We start from the raw sequence: 25472 nt of genomic DNA, 5'->3' as shown, positions 1-25472 counted from the left end.
GTTGTTACTGCTTGGTGAATACACAGCTACTCTAATGAGGGATGTGGCAATTCAAGCATGGCACTCAACTGTTACTTGCTGATACCAAGGAAATGTATGTATTACTGCAAATAAAGAATACTGCAGCAGCACCAGGCTGGTTTCCCACACCAGATCACATGTCAGCATACCAAGAAAATAAGTCCCTAAGTGGAAAAAAATTGCTTTAATTTATGTTCTAACTTTAAATGTTGGTTTCATGTATGTGCAATGCACTAGAAATAACAGAAAGTCTTAAAAAGACTACTAAAAATCATCAGTCTTTTTGCTATAGCTCAATATTCTGATACATGCTAAAATCGCAGAACTGGGACATTGATGCTCTGTGATAATACTAAGAATGTAGATATTAAATGAAAAACAAATACATGCAGGTTACCTCAAAATAGGGTGTTTGGATTGGCCCACAATAAGCAAGAAGGGAATTTCCTTCAATAAAGGAATGGAGGCTCTAGACAATTAGCCAAGTCTATAAGCAACACATAGGGGATTTTTGCATTTGACTATTGCTACAACACATTTTCTTGTGCATTGGTCAATATTGCAAAATTGTTGCATATTTTGGGTGAGATAAAGAAAACATTTCAGTGGTCAGCAGAGTGTAATGAATACTTTTACAGTTAGGAAAGATTTTAGTACTACCTTCTTTCAGGGCTGACCTACCAGTGTTTAAAATGTCCTGTGAAAAAAATTTAAACACCTTTACTTTTGCAGCTATGAAGTGACAAGAACAGAAGAGGCTGTAACTTCTCTAGAGAATACCATACCTGAGTGGAACTTCTTCCAAACATGTACATGTATGGGGTGGTCCAGTCACCATCTGGGAGAGCAGGAAAGCGACTCCCAGAGGGAGCAGGAAATTTCTAATTAGAAGAGACAATGTTTGGCTGAAGCAAAACTATTAGGAAAGGACTCATGTAGATCTGCTCTGGAGTCAGTCAGAAAAGCTACCCACAATTTTCTCACTACCAAATGCAAATAGACAGGCCTGAGCCAAAGTGCAGAAATACTATTAGGGATTATTTGCAAACATTTGCTGTAAGCAGGAATGTTGTAATGGTAAACATTTAGGTGGAGCTGCCTAGGCTCCCTTTAAAACAAGTATCCAACCGAAAGAAATATGCCTGGAAACTACCTGTTTCTCCACAGGGGCCATCATGGGAGCCTAGACTACTATCTTTGGATGAGCACTTTACTTTCAGGTTAAGTGACATCTGCTATGTACACCATCCAAATTTTCCTGTAAAATAGGGTCATGCTTGGTCATATTTTCTTTGTTTTTTTCAGCACTGCAGCCAACAAGGGATGATGTACTGCAAGACTCAGTGTCTATGCAGCTGAAACAGGACTTTCTCATTGAAAGCTAAGAGCTTAGTACAGCTGTTGTTTCAGGATCTCAGATGAGCTTGTCATTGGAGGTGGTGCTTTGCTTTACCGTTAGATACACCTGTATCATTTTAATTAATTTTCAGTCTGAGGACATATTCATAAAGTTGATCTTAAGATCATGGCAGTAAAAACCACTCTGTACAAATAACCTTTCCTGCAGAAAAGATTTTTCCAGAAAGAAAGTGAAGAGAGTAGTGTTATGATGCTCTCCCTGCTGGATGGCTGAGTATCTTGTTTCCGGCTGCAGCCTGAAAGGTATTAGAGGCAAAGCAGGTGTGTCTGGGTAGGTCAGAGCTTCTACTTCACAAAGTAACTAAGTGTTCTAGGAATGCTGCCCTGCCACCTCTGCTTTTGGTGCTGCAGCCCTGCTAGGAATGAAACTAGACCTAATAGATGTGCAGTCTAAACAATAAAGCTTTTTTATCAAAGGAGTCAAGAAGAACTTGACCTCTCCAGGCCACCTCAAAAATTCTTGTGTTTCAATGCAGTGGATATGTCTCTTACACCATACTCTGTAAATGTGTCAATGAATCTTCTCTTGAAACAAAACAAAACAAACAATTTTTAAAACCCCACACATTCATATGGAAAATATTTTTTATTGATGAACTTCTTGTTCCCTTACTCCTCACCCATATTCCTGTTCTCACATGATCACTTCCACATGGTTTCAGGATAGGCTATTAATCATTTTTTATTTTACTTTATTCCAATGTTACACAACAGGAAGCATGTTTGACAGGACTATTCAGTGAAATAAAGGCCAAATATTTGATAATCAGTACAGTGTGTAATATTATCCTGATTGAGTATAAATACTGATATAATGGGGAAAAATATTTCCATTATTTCCATTAAACTGTTTCCTTCTAGACCACATTTGCACAAGACAGTTTTAAATAGCTATCAAACCAAAGGCATATACCACCTCAGACAAATAGGAAAAATATCTCCAAGGCAAACACAAATGCAAACACAGAAAGCAGTTGTTAGATATACTTAAAGAACATAGTCTGTCACGGTGAGATCATCATAATGGCATGAGAAAATCAAGACAGGAAATTGCAAAGAAGAATAATGAATCAAAGCTGAGAAAACTTCCTCCATCCTTCATTCCTCAAAAACTTTTGCTTATGGTTTTAAAAATGAAAGTTACCAACAAGAAAATCTGAAATATTTGTTCTATAGGTATACAAAGTACTATGAAAGTATTCACTTATAGCATTGTGTTGTATAAAATACTACTTTAGAAGGGAAATGTGGACCTGATTTTCTAGGTGATCTAAGACCCTTTTTTTTTAAATACTGGGAAATAAGGAATCCTAATCTGAATTTGTCATTTTAGAGTAGGCTCAACTTGCTAAATTCTTCACTCATGAGAATAATCTCACAGGAATTAGAAGCTACTATCATGAGAGATGACCAGTTAGACCAGATTTACAAGTTGCACCAAAATACAATGTTAAGAAGATACTGAGGACCTTGAAAACATGTTGTTAAATTCAATGCAAGGACTCCACACTCTTCATCCTAGGAGAAAAACAGAAGAGGAAAGAAGATTGTTGTGAGGTTATTTTCTCTAGAGTGTGCTATATAGCTGGTATAAAATAACAAATCTAACCATTTGTGTACAGCTTGTGTACTTGACTGTCACAGTTCAAACAGTGCTTATATGAAAAAATAAACAAAACCATGATACTTTTTTCTGAATGGTAAGGGAAAAGACAAGGGAAGAGCCAAAGACTGCCTCAAGGCACGGATGGTAGCCCCTTCTCAACCATGATTTGCAGAGCTTTTGCAAGGCTGCATCTTTTCCCTATCTTTGAACAAACTTTTTCAGACCATCTCTATTTTCTCTGGAGGTTCTAGGTAGCTCTCACTCTTCTAGGCTGGATCTGAAAGGTATCCTTAAAATAAGAGAATTTTTAAGGGCTCAGGGTCTACCAAATTATACCTCCATGGGCTGCATTATTTACTGATTTGTCTATAGCCTAGGAGAGGTGTTTTGCAAAGGACTGTGGCAATAAGAAGCAGCACTGGAGCAGCTGAGCAGACATGTCTAATCAGTGAGAGCACAGAGGGATCTGATCTGCATGCAAAGGTCAATGAGAAAGCAGGGGACAGGTGCTAATAATGTGAATATCATGCACAGCACATCTGAGCTTGTTGCTCTTGAAGGCTGTGTTGTTACTTTACAAACTTCTCACTTCCACTGGTTACTTGCCTCCCTTTCTCCTCACTTTGGCAGCAAGGCAGCTACCTCTGATTCCAAACTAAACTGCAAGGAGAGAAAGCAAGAGAAGAGAGAGCACAGAAGCAGGGAATGTCTTCAGTGGGAGAGTTAAGAACCTGATATTCCTTCTAGCTATACACAAAATTCATTCAGATATTCCATCTGTGCCTGTAACAAGGCCAGTGATATGGTTTCAAGATTAAAAACTCCATCCATTCCCACAGATGTTTTAAACTGTAAATTAGATGGATACCTGTGTGTCATGGCTTTTGGTGGGTTTCCATCACTGTATGACTGACCATGAAAACCTGAGGGAACAAGTTCAAATATAGGTTGTCATTTTGTTTTCATTATGATTCACATATTTATTCTCAGAGTAACTGATATAACACAGAAACTGGCACAGGGTGGAAAATTCACCCAGGAAGCAGAGGCAGCAGCCAGCCACACAAGTTGCCCTTGCAGAGCTAATTAAAGTAGCTCATGAGGTATATGAGTCCACTGTCTATAAAGGAATCTGAGCATGTCTAGCTCTTGTGCACACATCTACATTCAGTCAGGTGAATCCCACCTCGGTTTCCCAGTGAAAACATACTTCACCTGAAATGTTCTCTTCTACAGAATCAAGACCCAATGCTTCTTTTGTTAACATGCCTACTTACCACAGAAGATATCACAGATCTGCAGTGGAACTGAATAATCTACATCTGTTCTCCAACCCTTTCAAAAGAAAGAATTGAGGCTTATTCCCCTTTCAGCAAAACTGTTACTAAGCACTTGTGTTGACAAAACGAGATTGCTTTATTAGTTTACTCAAGTGACTGCATTTTAAATCTGTTTTTAAATATACACATATAGAGATTGCTGGTCTAGTGTATATTAAGTGAGTTGCAATCATTTTTAGGTATTTAAATGATAGAGTTAATCATAATTTTTGTTGTTATTGTTGTCTGACAGATAATATCTTATTTACAGAATAAATAATTTATGCAGGAAATTTTCAGTCTCCCCACTAAATTTTATTTCTCACTAGGGAAAGATCTACTACTCTCATTACTCAGAAGGCTCTTGCCAGTCTCACTTCTATCTTCCTTCTTTCTTCCCAGCAGCAGAATGTGAAGCTGAGAAGGGCCTTCCAAGGCAGCTAATGGAGCCTCAGAGCACCACTCTCACTTTCATTTCTCTCAGTGTCTGCTGAGAACATTAACTCCAGAGAGGTATAAACCTATCAGCTTCCTGCTCATTTTCTATGAGCAAAATTTCTTAATGAAGTTCAGCTATGGAAATAGTGTGCAGAAATGTCAGAAATAATTTGCTCAGTTCTACTTTCCTGAGTGCTAATTCTAGGACACTATACACTATATAAGCTGTGCTGTTTACTATATGCCTTACCTTTTCTAGTCAATGTCAATTTTTGAAAATTCATCTATTATTTACTTGTATCTTTTTTTTAATGGAGGAACATATAAAGACAGAATTAGCAATATCCTGATGATATCCTTTTATATGCCACTGACAAAGGAGCAAGATCACAGACAGCAACTTCTCAGTTAATTAATGTCATCTCAAAGAAAAGTGCTGGCAGCATACCAAGCTATAAATAATGCTCTTTGCCAACTCGATTTTGACAGTAATCAGATTTAGCTGGGAGGAGAAAGCAGTGAGAGTACCTGCTGGTTTGCTTGGTGTTTTAATGATTTGTTTATTAGTTTATTTTGTACAGGGTACCTGGCAAAAGCAAGACACATACCTGAATGCAAATTGTTGACCCACACATTTCCTGTGACATAGTGATTGAAACAGAATCTCCCTAATGAAAAAAAAAAAAAAAAAAAAAAAAAGAAATTGAAAATCACTATTTTCCATACCCTGGAACAATGAAAACATACTGTGTCTCTCTAGCTCTTTGCTTTGGTTTTCAATAATGCTCTGTGTTCTACTGTGTTAGAGGATTAATGGAAGATTATTTATTTTCAGAGATAACCCCAGATCTCAATGACCTTAAGCAGCTGGTGTAGTTTTGCCAAGCACAGTCTGGCAGTACAGGAAGAGGGAGTGTTACTGCATTTTATGGAGCATCACAAGGAGGACACTCTCCCTCCCCCCACTCTATGCTTCCTCCCATCATCTTCACTTCTCCCTGGTGTATGAGCTGAAGGAATGACCCTGTCTTTACAGTTCTTCTGGACTTCCCATCCCATTGTATGCAGAGAACAAGCTGAGCCTTAGGGTAAAATTGTCCTAAATGACTGGCTTGACATTTAATATTTGACTGACTATGGTTTGTCCTCAAAATAATGTCTGTTACTCCACCAATAGCTATGCATCCTACACCACTCTCTTCAGGGTGGCAAACTCCTAAAGTAATTTGGGGAAATTAGGTGAATATATTCAAGCACGACTGAAGAGGAATTAGTAGTTAGAGGATCAACATTGGTTTCTGGGAACACAGAGTGAGGTCTTGATGAAAACTTGTGTATACTGCTCATGGTGTAGAGATAGGAACCATATGTCATTTATGTGGGGTCCCATTCTGTCACAGTAGCAGAGGACATAACAGCTTTGTACCAAAGGGAAGAAAACAGCATTTTAAAATGCATCAGTGCCTTCATGAAACACACACTTCAATATCTAGCTGTGATTTATTGGTTCTCCACCATTACCCCTTTCACTTAGCTATTCACATAGCCTTTGAAACCAGAAAATATAAACTCCACAGATTTCATGTGAAATAGACCAGTTGAAGGGAACCTTCTCTGAGTGTTGACAACTCTTCTACCCTACAAGATTTCGATCTCTGACAGTAATACAGCATTTTCCAGACAGCTTTTTCCATTAGGATAGACTCTTGATATTACCACCAATGGCGTCTGTGGTCTGTGTTAATTAGGATAGCTGTTTTTTCCCAGGCCTTTCACCATGATTATTCAGCTCTGGGATCTCCTAGAGGAGCAAGTTATTATCTTCCATTTATGCATGTCCTCAGATTGAGCTGAGTTGGAAAACTCTTCTTATCAGCTGTTCTGTTACATTCAGCACCAGAGGTGCAGTAATGATCTAAACTGATTTATTAGAAAACAAATTCAGCGTTCAGTGTCCACCCCATCATGTTTAAGAAATGCTTGTTCACAACTGCCTGGTCATCAGCTAAGCCCTGGTATGTGCACTCTTCTAACTAGAAGAATCACAAGTACCTGAAAAAGGCACAAGCTGCATTGTGTCCCTGCATAGTGGCAAGTAAGTACAGTTGGAATAGACCTTACAGACACATATGTAGGAGTTATGCTTGCGTGTCCTAAAGCACATCCCCCTACAGCGGAGTCAAGTCAACAGGCATAGCCAGGAGTAACAGTTCTAATCACAATATCTAGATTTCTCAAATTTCTCAACATTCATCATACACCATCTCATGTATCTGGTCAGTGAAGCAGACAGCAGGAGCACATATTTAGCAGTGGACCCGAGAGTGCTGAGGAGCTGGCCGCTGAACCAGACAGATGCCTTTCAGCATGGTGGTCCTAGTAGCTACTAGGATCTATCCTGCTAATATTCTCCTGTTTGAAAAATAATACTATGGCCTCTCTTTTGCTCTTTGACCTCACTTTCCAGATGTGTCTCTCAGCAGATCATAATTTGGGCCAACAAGGTAACTGATAGGCAGGGTTAAAGGGCAAACCAGTGCTGCACTGAAAATGTGTGGGGCATAGACTAAGTTGCAAGAGAGGAATGAGGCTCTCATGACTAGCTGTTACCTGAAACTGAAATCTGACCCTCCTAAAATCTTTCCCCACTCTGTCCCCATTTTGTTGGATGAAGCAGTTGTGTAGCCACACAATCAACTGGCTCAAAAAGATAGTTGGCTGAAAATGAACCCTTTTTGCATGTTGAGTTTGTATTGGTAGTTTGTAGTTTGTATTGGTGACATTTAGAGCTCATCATGGATTGATGCCTCAAGTCTCACATTTTATCATGTGTGATTAGTGACCCATATATGAAATACTAACAGTAATATTTGCTATATACATAATACAAATACCACGCTACAAAACTGACATTAAAAGAATATTAAGGTTCCAGTCAATAGTCACATCATTTGATGTGACTCATTTGACTTCAGGATCTTTATTTCTTGTTTCAGTGTGAGATCAGATTTAGAATTACATGCTTATAAAATGTTCCAGTAATTGTTCCAATATGTACATGGTTTATTAATGGATTCAAGCTGCAGAACAATATATGGAATAATAAGTTAGGTATGTTTAAAAGTCTTAAGATGTTTAAGAAATAATATATACAAACCACAGAGACTGAATGGTGCATCCCAAGAGAGTCACATGAAGCCATCTGCGTCCTGTTACACACAAGCACTGAGAACTGTGCCTTGGTTTGGGACGTGAAGAAAACTTGTATTTGTTCTGCAACTGCAGCAGTTCTCATTTTCCAGGCTGATATTAGGGGAAAATACTTACTTTTAGATGTACAAAGACCATACATTATATTATAAAATTTATGCCTAAAATAAAAGGTTTTTGTATTTTTAAGTGTTATCAAATGATATGCAAGTAATTATTTTGATTCCTACAAGTTACTCTTTATACTGATGAACACTAGATCTACTGAGGATACATAGAAGTAACAAGCTGTCAAATCTCTTTGACTTAGTTTACCATTTACAGTCTTATGAACACTTCTCACTTAAGAGACAGCTCATATCTAGTGATTTAAATACTTTCCACAATATAATGTTATGCAATTTTAAAAATATATATTTACCTGGAAATTCTCCATGAGCAAATGGACATTTAATCCAAGATCCTCGTTTGGTTGTAAACTGAAAGCAGAGAAATCTGTTAGGAAAACCGGATTTTCCATTTCAATCTGCAGCAAAATATTCAACTAGTGATGATCAGGGCATTCCAGGAAGTTGCAGAAGATTAATTCACAGTTTTCCTCCTTTATGGTATCCTCCAAACCTTGACCAAATTAGATCCCCTAATTCTTCAGGTATTTATAAGCACGCATATTTTACAGAAATATCTAGTCCCACTAAGTTAAAAGTAATCTAAAAGAAAACAATAATATGCCTGTATTGGCCTTATTTGGTTCTTTTTTCCTCAATTAGAATAGTAAAGAGTCTCCATTAAATGTACTGTGTTGATAATTTTATTTTCAAATATTTACTATGAAAAACTTTATATGTTAAGTTTAGCACATTCTTCAGAGTTTGCATTGACGAAAAACATTTTTTCCTGATTTTCTTAAACAGACAAAAAGGAAGGGAACAATCTGACATGTGTCCTATCTATCATTGCTGTTGCACTTCAAAACAATCACCTTCTAATCTAATCCTTCACTTTTCCTTCATTCTCAGTTCCCATTCATCAGAGCTATGAAACAAAATAGTGATCATAAAGAACATCAGCAGCTCATTTATTTTAGAGACAGAAGGGCAGTTAGTATGTGTTTTACTAAGAAATTCCTTTACCTTCATGCAAAGTCTTGGGTGAGTGTCCACACGAGAATATTTAACCTGCTGGAAGACAGAGCACTCAGCATTAACTAGTTTTATTAACTAGTTTCACAAAATCAACTATTGAAATTTTCATGGCTTGATTACTGCAAAGACAACTGCTTTGTTTAATTCATAAATATCCCAGGAAGTTAATCACATAAAATGGTTAGAAACAACTGCTGCTTTGGATTACTGAATATTTTGCTTCTTTTTATCTGCAACATGTAGCATTTTTTATGGTCAGAGTGACCCATTAGAGCTAAATTAATTGATTCTATGGTGGCTTGTGCAAAATTCTGATTACAAAGTCAACTTGTTTCAACCCCTTATTTGCCACTCATGTACAACTCAGCAGTACACTTAAACACACATCCAAAAGTATTCCACTATCAGTTGAGAAATCTTTCAATTTTCCATACTTATATTTCAGAACAGTGAAACATAAGTTGAATTTTAGAAATCCACTTAAGCAATCCACAAAATGTTGTTTTCTTGATTAACAATTGTTTACCCACCACGGGCTTCACCACAAAAAGCCTTGTCTTATATAAACAATTGCTACACATATAACTGATCCTACTGAAATAAACCCTTGTTGCTCAAGTGACTGAACACCATACACAGGCAAACACTTCCTTCCTGTAACTTCTTTTGAGAACATAACAACACTGTCCCAGCAGATAGGTCTGTAGGAATCTGCTCACACCTGGAAGCAGCTTTGTCATTGACAGAGAAAGCTCCAGCCTCAGTAAAGAGGAGTGATGCAGCTTTTGTGCCTAAGTCAGTACATAGTATTAGAGTGCGTGGCCTTATTTACTTACTTACAGGGCAGGTGGCCCTATCTGAGGAATATGCAGTAGTTTCCAGCATACTACAGAGATGGTTTTCAGGGTCACAGTACAATAAATGGACCAAATTCAACATCAAGCTTGTTAGAATTAATGAGGGGAAAAAAAGAGAATCCATTCTATCCATGAATATTGATGATCCTTGTGGGTCCTTCCAGCTCAGGGCACTCTATGGTTCTATGATTAATATTAATGTTCAGTCATTAAATACAATCAGTAAATACAGAAAACCGCTCATACTATGTAATAAATTTGGATTCTGTTCTGGTAACAGATACAACCATTACCAGCCAGAACCCATTTTAGTATTATTTTCCCTTTTTTTTCCCTTTTTCTCTCCTGCAAGCAATTAATTGTACTTGTTGCCAGCAGATGAATAATCCCACAGTGATCACTCACATCTAGAATTAAATTAATCTGTTTTTTCAAGATCAAAGCTTTGTTGGAACTCATAAATGATGAATCTTAGCAATCACTAAAGGCTTGGCCAGGAGTTCCTAATCACAAAAGCATTTGACAGTCTTGAATCAGCCCCACCCCCTCCCCAATCATGTCATCAGAATAATAATATTAATCCAAAAGTTTCAGAATTAATATCTTGTGTTTGATTTTTTTTTTTGCTTTTCTGTTGTTACTTTAAGTTTATTACTTTCTCTCCACAATCAGGCAAGCCTGAAACTTATTTTTCATTATTAAATTAATTCTAACGAACCTCAAAAAGCCAGAGCATTCAGTATCATCTGATTTCAGATTGAAGTGTTAAGCCATTCAAATCTCAACCCTCCTCAACTTGAGAAAATAAGTGCTGGAAGAACTAAGTGACACAATATTTCAGCACCCACAATTTCAAGACATTGGACTAGGTTGAGGAAGGCACTGCAGGAAGATCTTAATTACAAAACAATTGTGGCCTACCAAAGTACTGTTATGTCTCCAAAAATATTTAAAGAGATTTAGCTTCATCTAATTTACATTTCTGGTGTCTAAATGTTAAATATCTACATCTGATCTAATCACAAGAGACTTTTATGACAGTAAAAAGAAGGTGGTACCATCAGAGAGAAATCCCTCCAACCTACTATGCCTATCTACAGATGAGAAGAATTGTCCTTGCAATGTGTGTCTCCCTTACTTTAAAGGGAATCTGACATGAACTATAAATACAAAGCAGATCCTATTTACCCCAAAGAATTTAGCAAATATTACTAGCTGCCTAGTCATGTCCACTTTTTATTTCTTTATAATGAGTCAGTGACTATTTTGAATAAATCATATGATTAGTGTGCAAGAACAGACTGTGATTATTAATAGTTTTAAGTATCAGAGAAGAAGTGAGGAATTTGCAACTGCTTTTATACCAAAGTCTAGCTCTTCACATTATGCCTTTGGTGATGCCTTTCAATCTCACAGTTTGAATTAATCCACACAGCACTTACTTTCTCAGAAGAATTTTTGAAAGATTTTTCTATATCTTCACAATGGTCATTTGACTTGATGAACCTGCATAGGTTAACCATGACAAGGACAGGACAGGCTGGCTCCCAGGCAAGGGTTTGTGTTGATGGATTATAAACAATATTGTCCCATAGCACCTGTGTATCTGTGCACAAAGAGAGAGGGAAAACATTATTCAAAATGTCCAGACAGGAACCAACACAGTTAATAAGTCTAGTACCTCTACATGTGCTTTAAACCAAAATCTTGGACTTAAAACAATAAAACACTTTTTAGGCCACACTTTTTTCTATTTGCCTGGTAAAAAAATTACTTTCATATGTGTGCAAAGAAGACAATTTCTTTTTCTGTTTTTCTGTTTCTTTCTGAGCTGTCTTCTCAGACCAATTTCTGATATTGCTGGAATATTTGTGTGAATAATTTCCTGTTAATCATAGGACTATTTAGTTAACTGTCTCCTTTTTCAACTCCTTGCTCCCTCCTTTTAGTTGGAAATTGGACACCCTCAAATGTCTCCTTGAAGCCCTCTTCTCACACCATTTCTAAGCTGACCTTTTATTCCTTCTGCCCAGTTTGCGTGTCACTTGAGAAAATGTGGGAAATTACTGGAAAGTTAGTGTTACAAGCACTAGTGTTACAAACACTTAGTGTTTTTGTTGGCATAAACTTTGTGAATTATTTGGTCTGAAAGTTATTTCATCTACCCACAATAAAAAAAAAAGCAATATGATTATTTCCTTGAAGTCTTGCAATACATGATTTTCAGTGTAGATTAATTTAAATTGTGACCTACTAATAGAGCTGAAAGTCACTCCTACAAAGAGTAAGCATGCAGTACTTGCCATTTTCAAAGGGGCAAAGTTGAATCCTCCTTGCATCTGGAAGTGCCAGCCAACCCTACAATCAAACAGTGGACATCAGTTAGAGGTTGTCAGACACACATGTTTTTAATATTTCAGGTAGAATGTGACAGAAAATTTTCCTGCCAAAGATAAGGTTTGTTAGAAAGCTTTGGAAGTCATTTTAAAAGAAGTTTTGCACTATTTTTTTCATTTTGTTGTTCATCATTAGGGGCATTGAACTAAGGCAATCCCTTCTAACACTATATTCCTATTTCTAAGTCATATATTTGGTCCAATTTCATTTAGAAAACCTTCCAGTATGATTTTCGTTATGTTTCTTAGAGTGTCATTACTTTCTAGGGGAATCAAAATATTCAATAATCATAATATAAGATCTCCTGGCCTGGGCAATGGTAAAGGATGCATTCTTAAAATCTGAAGACCAACCCTTAACCCAGTCTCCAAGTATATGTGCATGGCTGCTGCTACGCCCTATTAATTTAGATTCATGTGCAAATGTTTCTGTTATTTGGAGTTCCCATCTGTTTGCTTAGCAATCCTATTGCAGAATTTTCTGTGTATACACTGAGAGGAATAAAGTTTTTCTAATGACCTCATATTTTCAGAGTGGAATGAAAAAATTTCCTAGGCTTCAACCAGACTTTGTGGTTCAGCTTGCCTATTTAGGTATGTGATTTTAGGTCCCACAATGTACACATCTAAATGTGACTTAAAGTGCTCAAATTACTATCACAGTAGCCTTATGAAGACCCAGCCAGTGCAGCCAGTGGAATCTACAGTGCAGTCCAGCACATCCCAAAAAGGATAGGCCATCTACCTGTGGTCAGTTGAGCAACTGATGGCATTAATTAGATCTCCATTGACTTTAAGAGTTTGGACACCTAATTCAAATGTAGATATCTATATTTGGATATCTACATTTAGATATCTTAATCTGCAAGGTAAACCCAAGCCCAAAATTCAGTGAGAAAACTAGGTTCACATAGCATCTTTCTATGTTATCAAGATAATTTTAAATTTGTTTGGGACCTTTTATTCTTTGTATGAAAGACATTCCAAAATCTCACATCTCAGGTTATCATCAAAATCTGTAACTATCCTGAATACATTCATGGAATGAAGTTTATCCCCCTTCCTTCTCATTACAAGAATGGCTTTTGTTTAAAACATATCTTATTTTTCCTTGTAAGTGACCCTTCTGGTCTGTATTTACACAGCAAAGATATTTTTTCTTTGCATGTGTTTTACCAGGCTAATGGAAACACGGTATTTGAATCTCCTTTGTAAAACAGTCTCTTCATTCCCCAGCCACTACCAATCTTTTATGTGCATCTTCCTTTTGAATTAATCTTTCTTGAATACAAGAATTCTTTACAGTATTTCAAAGAAGGCCTTGCCCATACTTTCCTGTTAGCTTGTAATAATCTAACTCACCAGACTTTTGTTCATGTTTACATGTTGATATCATGGAAGCAAGCTAGTTACTCACCCTGTGACCAACTATTTCAGCCAGATCTTTTTTCTTCCACTGTTATTTCTAAATGAGGACTCACATCTTACAGCAAGATGCAGCCAGGTATTATCTACCACTCAAATCTTGTTCTTCCTCTCGGTTTCCTCAATTCCTGTTTTAGTTTCTCTATATCAAATGCTGCTGACATTCAGTCAGATTATGTCTTCTGTCTTTTCATCGTTTATAAAAAAATTAGTCAAAATAATATTACACAAGACATTCCATAAATTATTGTAAATTTTATCCCATTTTCTTCTGATTGCCATGTTTTAATTAGCATATCTTAAAAAATCTCTTCCTTACATTTACGTAATTCTAAGGTCAAAAAAAGCCTTAGTCAAAAACTTGGTTCTAGAGCCTTTTTCCTCAGGTTTTTCCTCCTTTCTTACCACAAATGCCTGATAAAATTTCTTTAATCAAAAACACAAATATATACCAAATTCCAGACTGTATTACCTCAATGCAAAGACAAGGGAGTAGCTGAGAATATTTCAGAGAAATGGATTTAAAAGATTCCTTTCCTTGTATCTGAAATGAAAAAGATGGTCATAAATCCAGGACAGTAAACTTCTTTTAATAAAGCTAAATAGATAAATATGGACAGAGATGATATAGATATAAATACAGATAGATATAGATATAGATTATAGAGGTGATACAGATGATTTAGCTATAGATATAGATGGCATTTCCTATAACTATGACCTTAATGAGTATTGCCATCTGCAAGGCAACCCCCCACTACCAGTTCCCCAAAGCATCATGAGTTTCACTCACCACAGCAAATGCCCCAGCATCTTCACAGGTAAACCATTTATGGCACAGGCGAACGTAATAATCGTGATCTCGGGGAAAGTTGGATACATTCACTGTTACAATTTTCCTTGCCCTGTCTAAATTATAATCTAACTTTCCAGCTGAAAAAAAATAAAATCAAGCATGAAATTATTACATCTGTTTCTTTATAACTTTATTGTTTCTATTTTATCTATTTATAAAAGGTACAGAATATATTTCATAACTTGATGGAGATGGAACTCAACATCTATAGAATCTTACCTAGAATGTTTAAAATTATTATTACTTTATACTCGAATAGTCCTCATTTTTTATGAGATATAATTTTCATTCAGCATTATTTAGCTTAGCACTTGTAATACTGAGAGGCCAAACACCTACCAATTTTAACTCAACCTTAGTACTTGGAATCTTATGTAGTTTATCTACAAATATTTGAAATATACACACTAAAACTATTATAAGGGCTGATTATCCCAAGATTGTAATTTTCCTACATAGAGAATATGTGCAACTATGATAGACAAATGTAATATGTGGAAGAAATATATATATATATATTCAGAGGTATGCCAAAAGCAGTATAGCAGTTTGGCGAATTAGTTTCAATCTATTTATGAGTTCTGTCAATAGACAAAACATAAAACCAGCAATCCAAAGTGCATTAAAAGAACACACATCTATTTCCAAAAGCTTAGAAATCAAATAGAATATCAAAACCTTTACCTCACATGTAGCATTTTCAATTGAAATAGATTTCCAGAATATTACCATGTACCATTTCAATAGAAATACATTTCCAGAACATTACCTATCAACTAGATGGTAATTATAAGTAGTGGTAGTTGGAAATCATAATTTTTTCTCCCTGCTCATTTAAGTAGGAAAACATGCCATTGTATAGGTCACTAGAAATATCTCACAGCTCTAAGTTGCACAGGAGTTCAGCTCACCCGAACAAGCTGGAATATATTTTCCCACATCACTGTTTCTGCAATCTGCAAAGTAGAAGGCAGAGTCTGTTTCAGTGCTGCTTTATTGATAAAACTGCGTAAAAAACCTGGCAAATTATCCAGTAGATTCCCAACAGAAAACCTCTCTCATCCCTCTTTTTAAGGGCAGACTTGCATACATTTTTAGATAAACAGCAAAAAAGAGAAGTACTCTTCCCACACACAGAGATTATATCACAATATGCCTTAAGGATCTATCTCCCCAGCCTGGGGTTTCTACTGGGAAACCTCATCAGCAGTTAAGGCTGCAACTGAGGATATAGCACACACTTCTTTACCTAGAACCTAACAATAATTTGAGTAATAATATTAATTTTGGTTACTTTTTCTTCAAAAAACAACTCCCGTTGTTTACCAGGCTCATTTCTCTGTTATCAATAACTCTGTATTTTTGCTATTCTGACTCCAGTCTTAGAAAGAAACACCCTACCTAGCTCCTAGGGAGCTTACCAGAATTAGAAGCCAGGCAATACTTTCAGAATATCTGGTATTTTTATCTCCAAAACTTAACTCTTAAGAACATTAAAACAACTTTTCGTGTGTTGCTTTCACTCCTCCTTGCATAACACAGTATTGGAGCAACATTTTACTCTAATTTCCCCACTGAATCCTTTTCCACCAAGAAATATTTCATATTTTCATTTGTTCACTCACCCTGGTAATGTGTCTTAAAACTGGGCTTCATAAAACTTTGTTTCCTCCCCTCTTTATTCACAAAGTACTTATATACTTCAATAGTGAATCAGGATTGATAAGAAAATTGAAGGCTTTTTAAGCACAAAAAGGCCTTACTTGTACCAAAGTGTGAAACCATACAGCAGAGATGACACTGTACCAAGGGGCAAGGGCAAGAAGCACCCATCCATTGGCTCTGGATGTGGGAAGGCAGAACAGTCCCAGGCACGGGATCAAACAAGAGGTCTCACGTCATTTTTTGCTTTTTCCTTCTCTGGCCACACTGTATCTTGGTTGGACCACAGTGCTGAATCTATTTTTGTATGTACATGGCATAATTTGTAAAAAAATTTGTGGGCACTTCACCCCAAAAAACTGGAAAAATGCTACCTAATCTTTTCCAGTTACATGTAAACAGGCTATAGAACAGCTAGTTAATGAAAGTAAAAATAAATTTCTATAGGCTTTCTTATTAATCTTTTCTCAGCTTCTGAAGCCACCCCTGGGCCACCCATGCAGAGAAGCAGAAGCTCCATCTGAGCCACAGAGAGCAGGAAGGGCTGAACCTGCAGGCAGAGAAAGAGCACGTGCCAATCACAAGAAGGGCAGCAGGGACAAATGCATAGTGTAAATTCAGTTTTCTATGTACCTTTAGACATAAACTCTGGGTTTTATAGCAAGTTGAGCCCTTTACTTGCTAACAAAAAAAAAAATCACTGGAATGTAAACTAAGACTGGTCCTGGCATACATGATCAGTTAGGTCAGTATATCCCAGAATGCGATTTGGATGTGCATTTGCCTTTGAGGGTTTTTTGGTTGGTTGGTTGGTTGGTGTTTTTTCTTTTTTTTATAATTTTACAAGATATTTCTTGAAAAGCATCTGGTTTAAGATGCTTTCCTACCTTCAACATAGTATTGCTGACTCAGCTTGACTTCACAGTAATGTGGTACAGTTTTCATGGTCACATAGATGTGTTGTGCTACATTGACTTCAATGCAGTTGAATTGTACCTGTACCTGTTTAAAACATTGATAAAATTAAGTTAATACATGACTTCCAGATGCAGAAAAACTTTTGGCTAAGATATTTAAGAAATAAATATTCTTTATTCAGATATATTTACATTTAAAAGCAGCATTAAGCAATCAATAAGGTAGCATTAGGAATGTAAAAGAAGCAGATACAACTTAATAAAAGGATTTCAAACAGTACCATTATTTCTAATCCAGGATGTTGCTATCACCTTCACTTTTAGAAATCCAAATATCTACAAGATATCAAATAATCCTAAAAGCATAGAAATATCAAAAGCTCCAGTCTATAGGCATTTTACAAGCACAAACATTTGCTGAATTGAAAAAAAAAAAGTCTGTTTAAATATTTAATGGCAACTTCAGAAAATGTATTCATTTCAATAACAGTTTATGAGACAGAAAGTAATTTAAGAAACAAAAGTTGAGGTACAGTTATAGCAGGTCATTCCCTCACTGCTATCAGTTAACTATTAAATTCCTTGTAGGTTTTCATGTTGAATACTCTCCTATTTGGTAAAGGCATTTGGAGGGTAAAAGATGTCTTATGTCACCATTTTAGTCAGTGAACTGAAACTAGGAAAATTTCATTAAATATGTTTGTTGATTCTTGCATATAAACCTGCCTTACTCTAAAAGCTACTGGTTGCTGGCTGGTGGCCCTGCATTGCCCATAGGGATGGATGTTCCATCATCAAGAGACACCAAGTGCAAACTGCAACTGCAGTTTGGGAGAACTTTGTTCCACATGTGCAATCAGTGTAAGGTGTACAAAGTACATGAAGCAACACATTGTGTGCAGGATTAGTAACCGTTATCCACCAGTAACTCCAAAATTCATGCCTTTCAAACAGTTGGTCAAGGGCAGTTCTTTTTTTCCTCAGTTGAAAATTTTAGCAACAAATACTTCCCCTTAACAGATATTGCCCCTTAAATGGGCTTAGGACAGATGAGCATAAGTGCTTAGGCACCTGTCTGTCTTCTAGATGTGTAAACTCCAGTGATATGGTTTGACCGAAGTAATATGCACTTAAAATCTCTGTAGCATTGCTCTTCCTAGACACTGGAGTCAGAGTCAGAAAAGCTTCCACACAATTTGGAGGGCACAAAAAGAAAGCTAGCAAGACTGGTATGAAAATTAGGCTCTGCAGAGACAGGCTCCCTTGTCAAAAGGTAGGCAGAAGAAGTACAAGAATGATGGAAAATTAACTTTATATATTGTAAAAGGGAATTTTGTTGTGGAGTTTCATTTGGTTATGCTGAAGCATAAAATATGTTTACCTTCTTTCCATTAAGCATCTTGCTTTTTTTCCTAGTGATTCTCACATTTATGCATTGAGACTGCTGTGTGTCCAGTGAAAAAGAACATATTTCCAGCCCACGGATATTCTCTGCAATGATTTAGGAACAGATTGAAAAAATATAATTTAAGCATCTTTAAGAAGATCAAAAATATAAATTAAAATACACCATATCATAAGCTTTCCTTCTAAGTGAAAGGCACATATATCACTGTTAAAAAAGAGACATTATATATAACTCACACATGGGAGTAGGAACAAGGATTTAATACAGATTGCTACAAATGAAGCTTTAATTATGCAAGTTTAAAAATAAACCCATTAACTCTGAGTGAAGCAACTAGGAAACATCTAAAGGGTAACATATGAAGCACATGAATGGCAAGGTGTTAGTAAAAATAGACTATGCACAGAAAGTTCATGCACTTTCATTTTCTTGTAGTGGAGAACTGTAACTTCAGATGAATAAACTGCTTCTCCTTCTGTAGGGGCAGTCACTCATGTCCAGATTATCAGAGCAGACAGAATTAGTGTGTGTGCCTGCATGAATGCCAGAGCAAGGAAGAAAAGGACAGCTGTGTGCTTGGGGTACTGGCAGAGGACAAGTTACATATGTTATATTGGAAAGCAGAATTCATTATCTCAGTCCTCATTCACTTGAGAAGGGTCACAACGTCATCCTGTTTTGTAGTAAAATGCTTTCACAAAAATATTTTTCTGATAACATTACATGAAAACAGCTTGGTCCCAAATATTACAATATGGAACAAATTTTGGCTGAATGGCCATAAACAAAAAGTGAACAGAGAGGGCTCAATAGTAAAACTGATTCCTACCATCCAGACTCAGTGTTCCTTTAATGTTTAAATGAAGAGAGCATGGGCTTCCTTGGACACATTTCATCACTGTTGAGATCTTCATGCTTTTCAGTACCACAGAAGATAAAGATGCAGGAGCATCATGGCAGAAGCTGTTAAAAATGCCACCTGCAAATGCAAACACAAGGACAGAGAAAACTCATTGCACACAGGATGTCTGGGGGAGAACAAGCACTACAGGGGAAGTTCCAGCTCTCCTGAAACCAGTAAGAAAGTGACCAGCAAAGCCAGTACTTTACCTAAGACTTTTACACAGCCAACATGGCTATGTAGGGGGTTGGAATGAATTTCTAGGCTTAGGGAAGTGCTAACCCACAAGAGGAAGCAATCACACTTCTAACAACTAAGGTTAGTGGAGCACACCTAGACTAATACTGGTTCTAATTAATTAGATCTGCTAAACTAATTAGATCATGGCTAAACTAATAGTTTATATAAACTTTTTTTCAGAACTAGTACCTGTATATTGTAAGCACTCTCATAAAAGTACTTTAATTTTAGGACTTTCTGACGGTCTCCATTGCTGATAAAATTTCACTTTCACACAAGAGGGCACCATTGCATTCCTAGTCATGGAATCACCTACAGCATTTCCTTCTGCTTTAGACCAGAACAACAAGAGCAGAATAAATATTATCCAGGCCTCCTTCAAGGCACAGAACACAGTAATCCATAGGCACAGAACCCAGCTACTATGTCTTCTTCCATTTGCATTTCTTGGGCTTCTCTACTTCACATCCGTTCTTTGTAGCCCCAAAAACTAGTAATTCAAGAAACTATCAGAACAAATAACCAGGGAATTAGGTTTTGTCCCTTGGCTTTGTGGTGTGCAATGCAACACAGCTCTTTTTAGTTGTAACTATGTAACTACTATTTCTTTGAAATATTTACTAGCCTTCCTTTCATACACAGCACGAAAGTTAAAAACCACCCAAGTAAAAAAAAAAAAAGTATTTTATTGACCATTCTCCTTCCCCTGGTGAGAGGCTAAAAGAACAAAAACAAAACAAAACAAAACAAAAAAAAAAAAGACTCATATAATTCAGCAGTTTAAAATGCTCCTAGAAGGAGTTCAACAAGTATGGCAAAAGGTATGGAAGCATGAAACAGCAGTGCCACAATACTGTACTTGCCATAAAATTCAGGACAGCACCCTTAATGGAAGCATCAGGAAAGGGCACGTCCCTCAATGTCAAGCCAAGAACTGTTGTCAAATGTGGATGCTCATTGATTCACACAGAAGACACATCCACAGCTCTCACAGAGGAAGGTGTGGAGAAGAAGGAAAGACAAAGCTTATCCTTACTTATCCTCCCAACCCTTTCAGTGAAGGAAAGTGCTCTAAATTCAAAGACTGAAAGTGTATTAACCTGAACAGGACTTCTTCCTGTCTTATGAGGTCTTCCTAACCTTACGATATCCTCATTTTCCCAGTGTCCAGCTCCAGCAGAAGGCCATTGTCAAAAATCTGATACTGGTACTGCAGGATGTGAAGACAGGCTAACATAAATGTGGCACCTTCACTTAAATCTGTTAAATCTGTTAGGCCTTAAGTGCCTTCACACCTGGTATCAGGAGAAATAAGTCCTGTGTAATACATATTACATACATACATTCAGAAGAGACAAACCCTTCACACCCAAGTCTCCACTCTATTAGCCTGTTTTTGTGTCATTGAACATATTTTGGAGGCAACAGGACATTTGATATGAACCAGGTGGAAAAGCATAGGAAAACAAGGACACTTTACCTCAACTGGCAGTAGGTCAACTCTGAATTATCCAAAGAAATACTGACAACTAGCAAAGACAAATTATGCAAACCAATGACAAAACACAGATCACTCAAAATACACACATAAGGCTTTAAGAGCAGTTGGAGTACCTTGACTTTTGAAGAATTTATAAGCATTTTCACAGAGATGAGACAGCCCTCAGAAGTACAGTGCACAGCAGCTGGATATGAACACTGTATTCCATGTTCCAAGAATGGGTGGTGTAATAATCCTGAAGGTATCTCAGGATGGAAAGCTATTGCACAACACTTAATTAATCCACCCACAACTAACTGGGTGTTTATCATGTTGCAGAACTACTTGATAACTATCACTAATAATGTGATAAGTGATGATTGCTTTGAGCTCCGTCTCTTTGCTCAATTTTTTTGTTTTTCCTGACTACATTGTATGAGATGCAGTTGTGGATACCCAGTGGTATCTGGGAGTAACTGTTTCTGCTTAAGTTTTGGTTATTGGTGTAAATTTCTTGATCCAGGCTTATAACCTTGCCCATTGCCATGTCTGCATAGAAATTATCTAAGGGGAGGGCAATGTATGTAGACATACATATGTAGATAGATAGATAGATAGATATTCAAAGTGGACAGGTCTTTACAAAGCATTCTGTTTGCGTGTATTTGACCATATTATTTGACCTTATTTTTTAGTTGATGGGGGGGGAACAGTCATGACTTAGTTGAATTTTCTCCGTAGCTGTTACAGCCTGAGGTATGATATCATCAGATGTCCCAGGGTTGGAACTATCTCATGAAAATTCTAAGTCAACCTAGGTGCATTATTGACATTGGATCAGCATCAGACAGATGCACAAACACTCTGCTGTCCCATCAGCAGAGAAACTGTTCTCCTTGATCATGGTTTCTACTTTCAAACTGAGAACAAATATGTAACACACTGAATAAAATGAAATTATGCTTCCACTTTGGATTTTTTTTCCATTAATTTTATGATAGATTTTGAGAATTGCAAAACATGCTGCAAAACTCATTAGAAATCATTTAAATGGAGCATATCACGCATGAGGATACTAGCATTGGATTACAGTAAATGCATGATACAAGGATGACCTGACAGAAAATAATATTCACTGTATAAATCATCACAGTATGAGACTCATTTCTGACTAATTCTTCAATAAACTCCTACTTTATCATCTTTTAATCCCCCCTTAAGATATTCTCTTCTGGAACACACCCCATTTTCCTTTTCACACAAGTAGTTTTATCTATACCCCAGAAGACATAAAGATACATCTTGGTACACAAACCATCTGTTGGGTAAATCTTACCTAAATTTTCTGTTTATGAATAATAGCTGTAATTAGCCCTACATGAGAGAGGGGTTGTTGCTTTAATAAAAGGTTCCTTAATTATGTGCACATATAAGCCCAGGCATAAAGAAACCAAGGCTTATAATTCAGCATGTAGACATTTCCTTGTACTTTTGCCATCAGCTCAACCACAGCAGATAATTTTTTAATCTGATGATGCAGCAATCAACCTAGAACTGTCATGACAGCAAATCACACCTTATGTACAGTTGGATAATAGAAGCCAGAGCTGAGCAAAGGATATGCAATACAAATGAATAAATGGATAATTTGAAGCCTCAGGTAAGAAGATGAAATTGAAGAAGGAAAAAAAAAAAAAAAAAAAAGGCAGAGAAAACCTTCTAATAACAAGACTGGGACCACACCCAATAGAAAATCCTAACTGTTTTTTTATCTGCCATATCTTCCCTACAAGTATTGTAAGAATCTGAGCTACTTAAGGATACTGACAGTGCTAAATCTGTGAGCATCTCTAAAGCCTACTAGAATTGCTTCACTGGCACATCATTCCATGACTATAAATTACAGTAGTATTTCAAACCTATTTGCATATGATTTACCACAGTATCTGCTGCATCTGTTCATTAGTATGATTCAACAAAATTCATCAGCAAAGTAGATATGCTGTCCTACAATAACCACATGGTGCACTTCAGTTAATAAGTACCAAAATTCACTACTTGTAAGTACTTATAGCAATTATGAAATTGATTAAATTTTAGACTGACAGCCTCTCTTTCACAAGAGATTGCAATGCACAGTAAATTAAAAGGGTTTCATGGTTGTGTGTTCAGAAAACATTTCAAACTTTTAGCAATATTGAACAACACTGTGATATACTGTGCCAAATACATTTTCTGAAGATTTCTTTTTTTTTAAATCATTGATACTTTGATATCCATGTATGGATATATTACAGTGAATTTCAAATACTACAGTAGTTCTTATGTGCTACCTAACACTCTAGAAGAGCAGGAGGAAGAAGGCAGAGTCAAAACCACACTGCCAAATACTACTGAGGTGGTGGTTGCAAATTTTAGGAAATATCTTTTTGTTGCTGCTAAAAGAAATTACTACTGCAAAAGTCCTCTACAGTAGAGTTAAGGTCTTTTAAGGTAATTTTATCTCAAATAACAAATAATTAAAAAAATAATATAGAAAAGGAAGTATGCAAAGGAGTATACACCCACTGTTGCATAAGTGAATTAGGATGAAGACAGAAAACACTTTTTCATCACCCCTCTAAGGCTGAGTCATCCTACATGTTACTTGTGCTGAAGACAGCTGATAAGTTTTTTTCAGACAGTACTGAAAAACCTACAACCAGCTTCATGTATATCGTCTTCAGAGATATGGATCTTTAGTTTACAAACCCTTCAGTGCCCTTCCAGTTGGGTAAAACATCTAGCTTATCTGACGTGCAGCATCTGCATGTCCCTGCATCAGGGGTTGGACCAGATGATTCCCAGGGGTTGGACCAGATGATTCCCAGAAGTCCCTTCTGAACTCAGCCAGGCTGTGCTCTGAGCAACTCTGGTAGTCAACAGAAAGTGACAACCCCTCTTCCTCACTCCCAGCATAGAAATCCCCTTGTCCTAAAATGGATGGAATGAATCACCACCTCGTGGTACCTGTGAGTCTCCACTATCTAGATCTGCATTTGTGTAACACCCAGCACAGATTTTAACTCATAACCAACAGAATTACGGGTATTCTTCTCTTTGAGAACAGGTTGAAGGGCTTGATTTTCTCAGCCTGTACTGCTCAAGGACGTAAAGGCATGCTTCAGCTAGCAGAGCAAGGGTCAACACCCCTGTTTCTTCTACCTTCCACATGGTTTGTGCAACTACCAACTCGGCTGCCTAATCCTAACAAGATTCATTTACAACCCCTGAACCAGCCACCAAAGGTTCGCTCTGCTGACCGGCAGAAGACTAGGGATTTTTTCTGGTGGGACTTTTTACTGCATCCCTTCCATACACATATTCTTTCTCTCCATCTCAACACAATCCCATAAATTGGGATGCCATGCATTCTGAGTAAGGATTCATGCCAGCTGGCATTCAGCTCATGCCCCATGCTGCAGCATCAGCATCTCACATGCTTGAGCTCAGCATCACATCTTCCCCCTGTCTATGCACTTACTGCCATGTGGATTCGGGAAAGGCAGTGCTCCAAGCTGAGCCTCCAGCTAGGATGGCCCTCTCAGGGGAGACTGACTGTCTCAGGGGAGACTGACTGTCCTCTGAGTGGGGACTATGACAGTCCTCTCAGCAGGGATTATGACTGTCCTCTCAGGCAGGACTGTGACTGTCCTCTCAGTGGGCACAGTTTGCGAGGCAGCTGCCTCGTACTTCCCTGCAAATGACTGTGTGCACTGGAGGAGTGGCTGGTGGAGGCTTCAAAGTTCAGGTAATTCAAACCCCTGTGTTATTACTATAGGCAATATCAAAAATGAGTAGAAGCAATAAAAACATGTAAAATGACTTAGCAAACTCTCTTACCTTCACTAGTGTAAGGAAAACTATAAAGCAATTGTCACTGTTAACCTAATGTTTATCAAAACCTACTAATTTCCAATGTTTTTTTTATGAAAGAACCTGCCATGACAGAACCCTGCAATGACAGTGATCTGATGTCAATATGATAGTGGATTTAATATCATTAATAAATTATCTTTAAAAACAAACATAGCAAAAATGTGAATGATGTATACTCACCAGAAGGTTTGCTTTTACAGTGAATCCCCTGCAAACAGAAACAAAATATTTTAAAAACTGAGGTAATAATAAAA

General features: G+C 37.0%; 1 protein-coding gene across 1 annotated transcript in view; it reads right to left on the bottom strand.

Annotated features, from left to right (window-relative positions):
- Positions 1-2033: 2033 nt before the first annotated feature.
- IL17REL (interleukin 17 receptor E like) overlaps positions 2034-25472 on the bottom strand; it is a 44706-nt gene continuing 21267 nt past the window's right edge. Inside the window, exons 3-18 of the mRNA XM_053943100.1 lie at positions 25399-25426; positions 19509-19658; positions 18653-18762; positions 17242-17356; positions 15604-15648; positions 14630-14769; positions 14309-14380; positions 12319-12373; positions 11458-11621; positions 9147-9194; positions 8435-8492; positions 7961-8106; positions 5412-5471; positions 4324-4381; positions 3915-3969; positions 2034-2958 (exon numbers count right to left, since the gene is read on the bottom strand). Of these exons, the coding sequence (XP_053799075.1) occupies positions 2931-2958; positions 3915-3969; positions 4324-4381; positions 5412-5471; positions 7961-8106; positions 8435-8492; positions 9147-9194; positions 11458-11621; positions 12319-12373; positions 14309-14380; positions 14630-14769; positions 15604-15648; positions 17242-17356; positions 18653-18762; positions 19509-19658; positions 25399-25426 (1332 nt within the window). The 3' untranslated portion in view covers positions 2034-2930. The remainder of the gene's footprint in view (positions 2959-3914; positions 3970-4323; positions 4382-5411; positions 5472-7960; positions 8107-8434; positions 8493-9146; positions 9195-11457; positions 11622-12318; positions 12374-14308; positions 14381-14629; positions 14770-15603; positions 15649-17241; positions 17357-18652; positions 18763-19508; positions 19659-25398; positions 25427-25472) is intronic.

The sequence above is a fragment of the Vidua chalybeata genome, chromosome 5 (genome assembly GCF_026979565.1).
Source record: "Vidua chalybeata isolate OUT-0048 chromosome 5, bVidCha1 merged haplotype, whole genome shotgun sequence".
Classification (NCBI taxonomy): Eukaryota; Metazoa; Chordata; class Aves; order Passeriformes; family Viduidae; genus Vidua; species Vidua chalybeata.
Note: the sequence above shows the minus strand (reverse complement) of the source record. Positions and strands in the feature narration are given on the sequence as shown.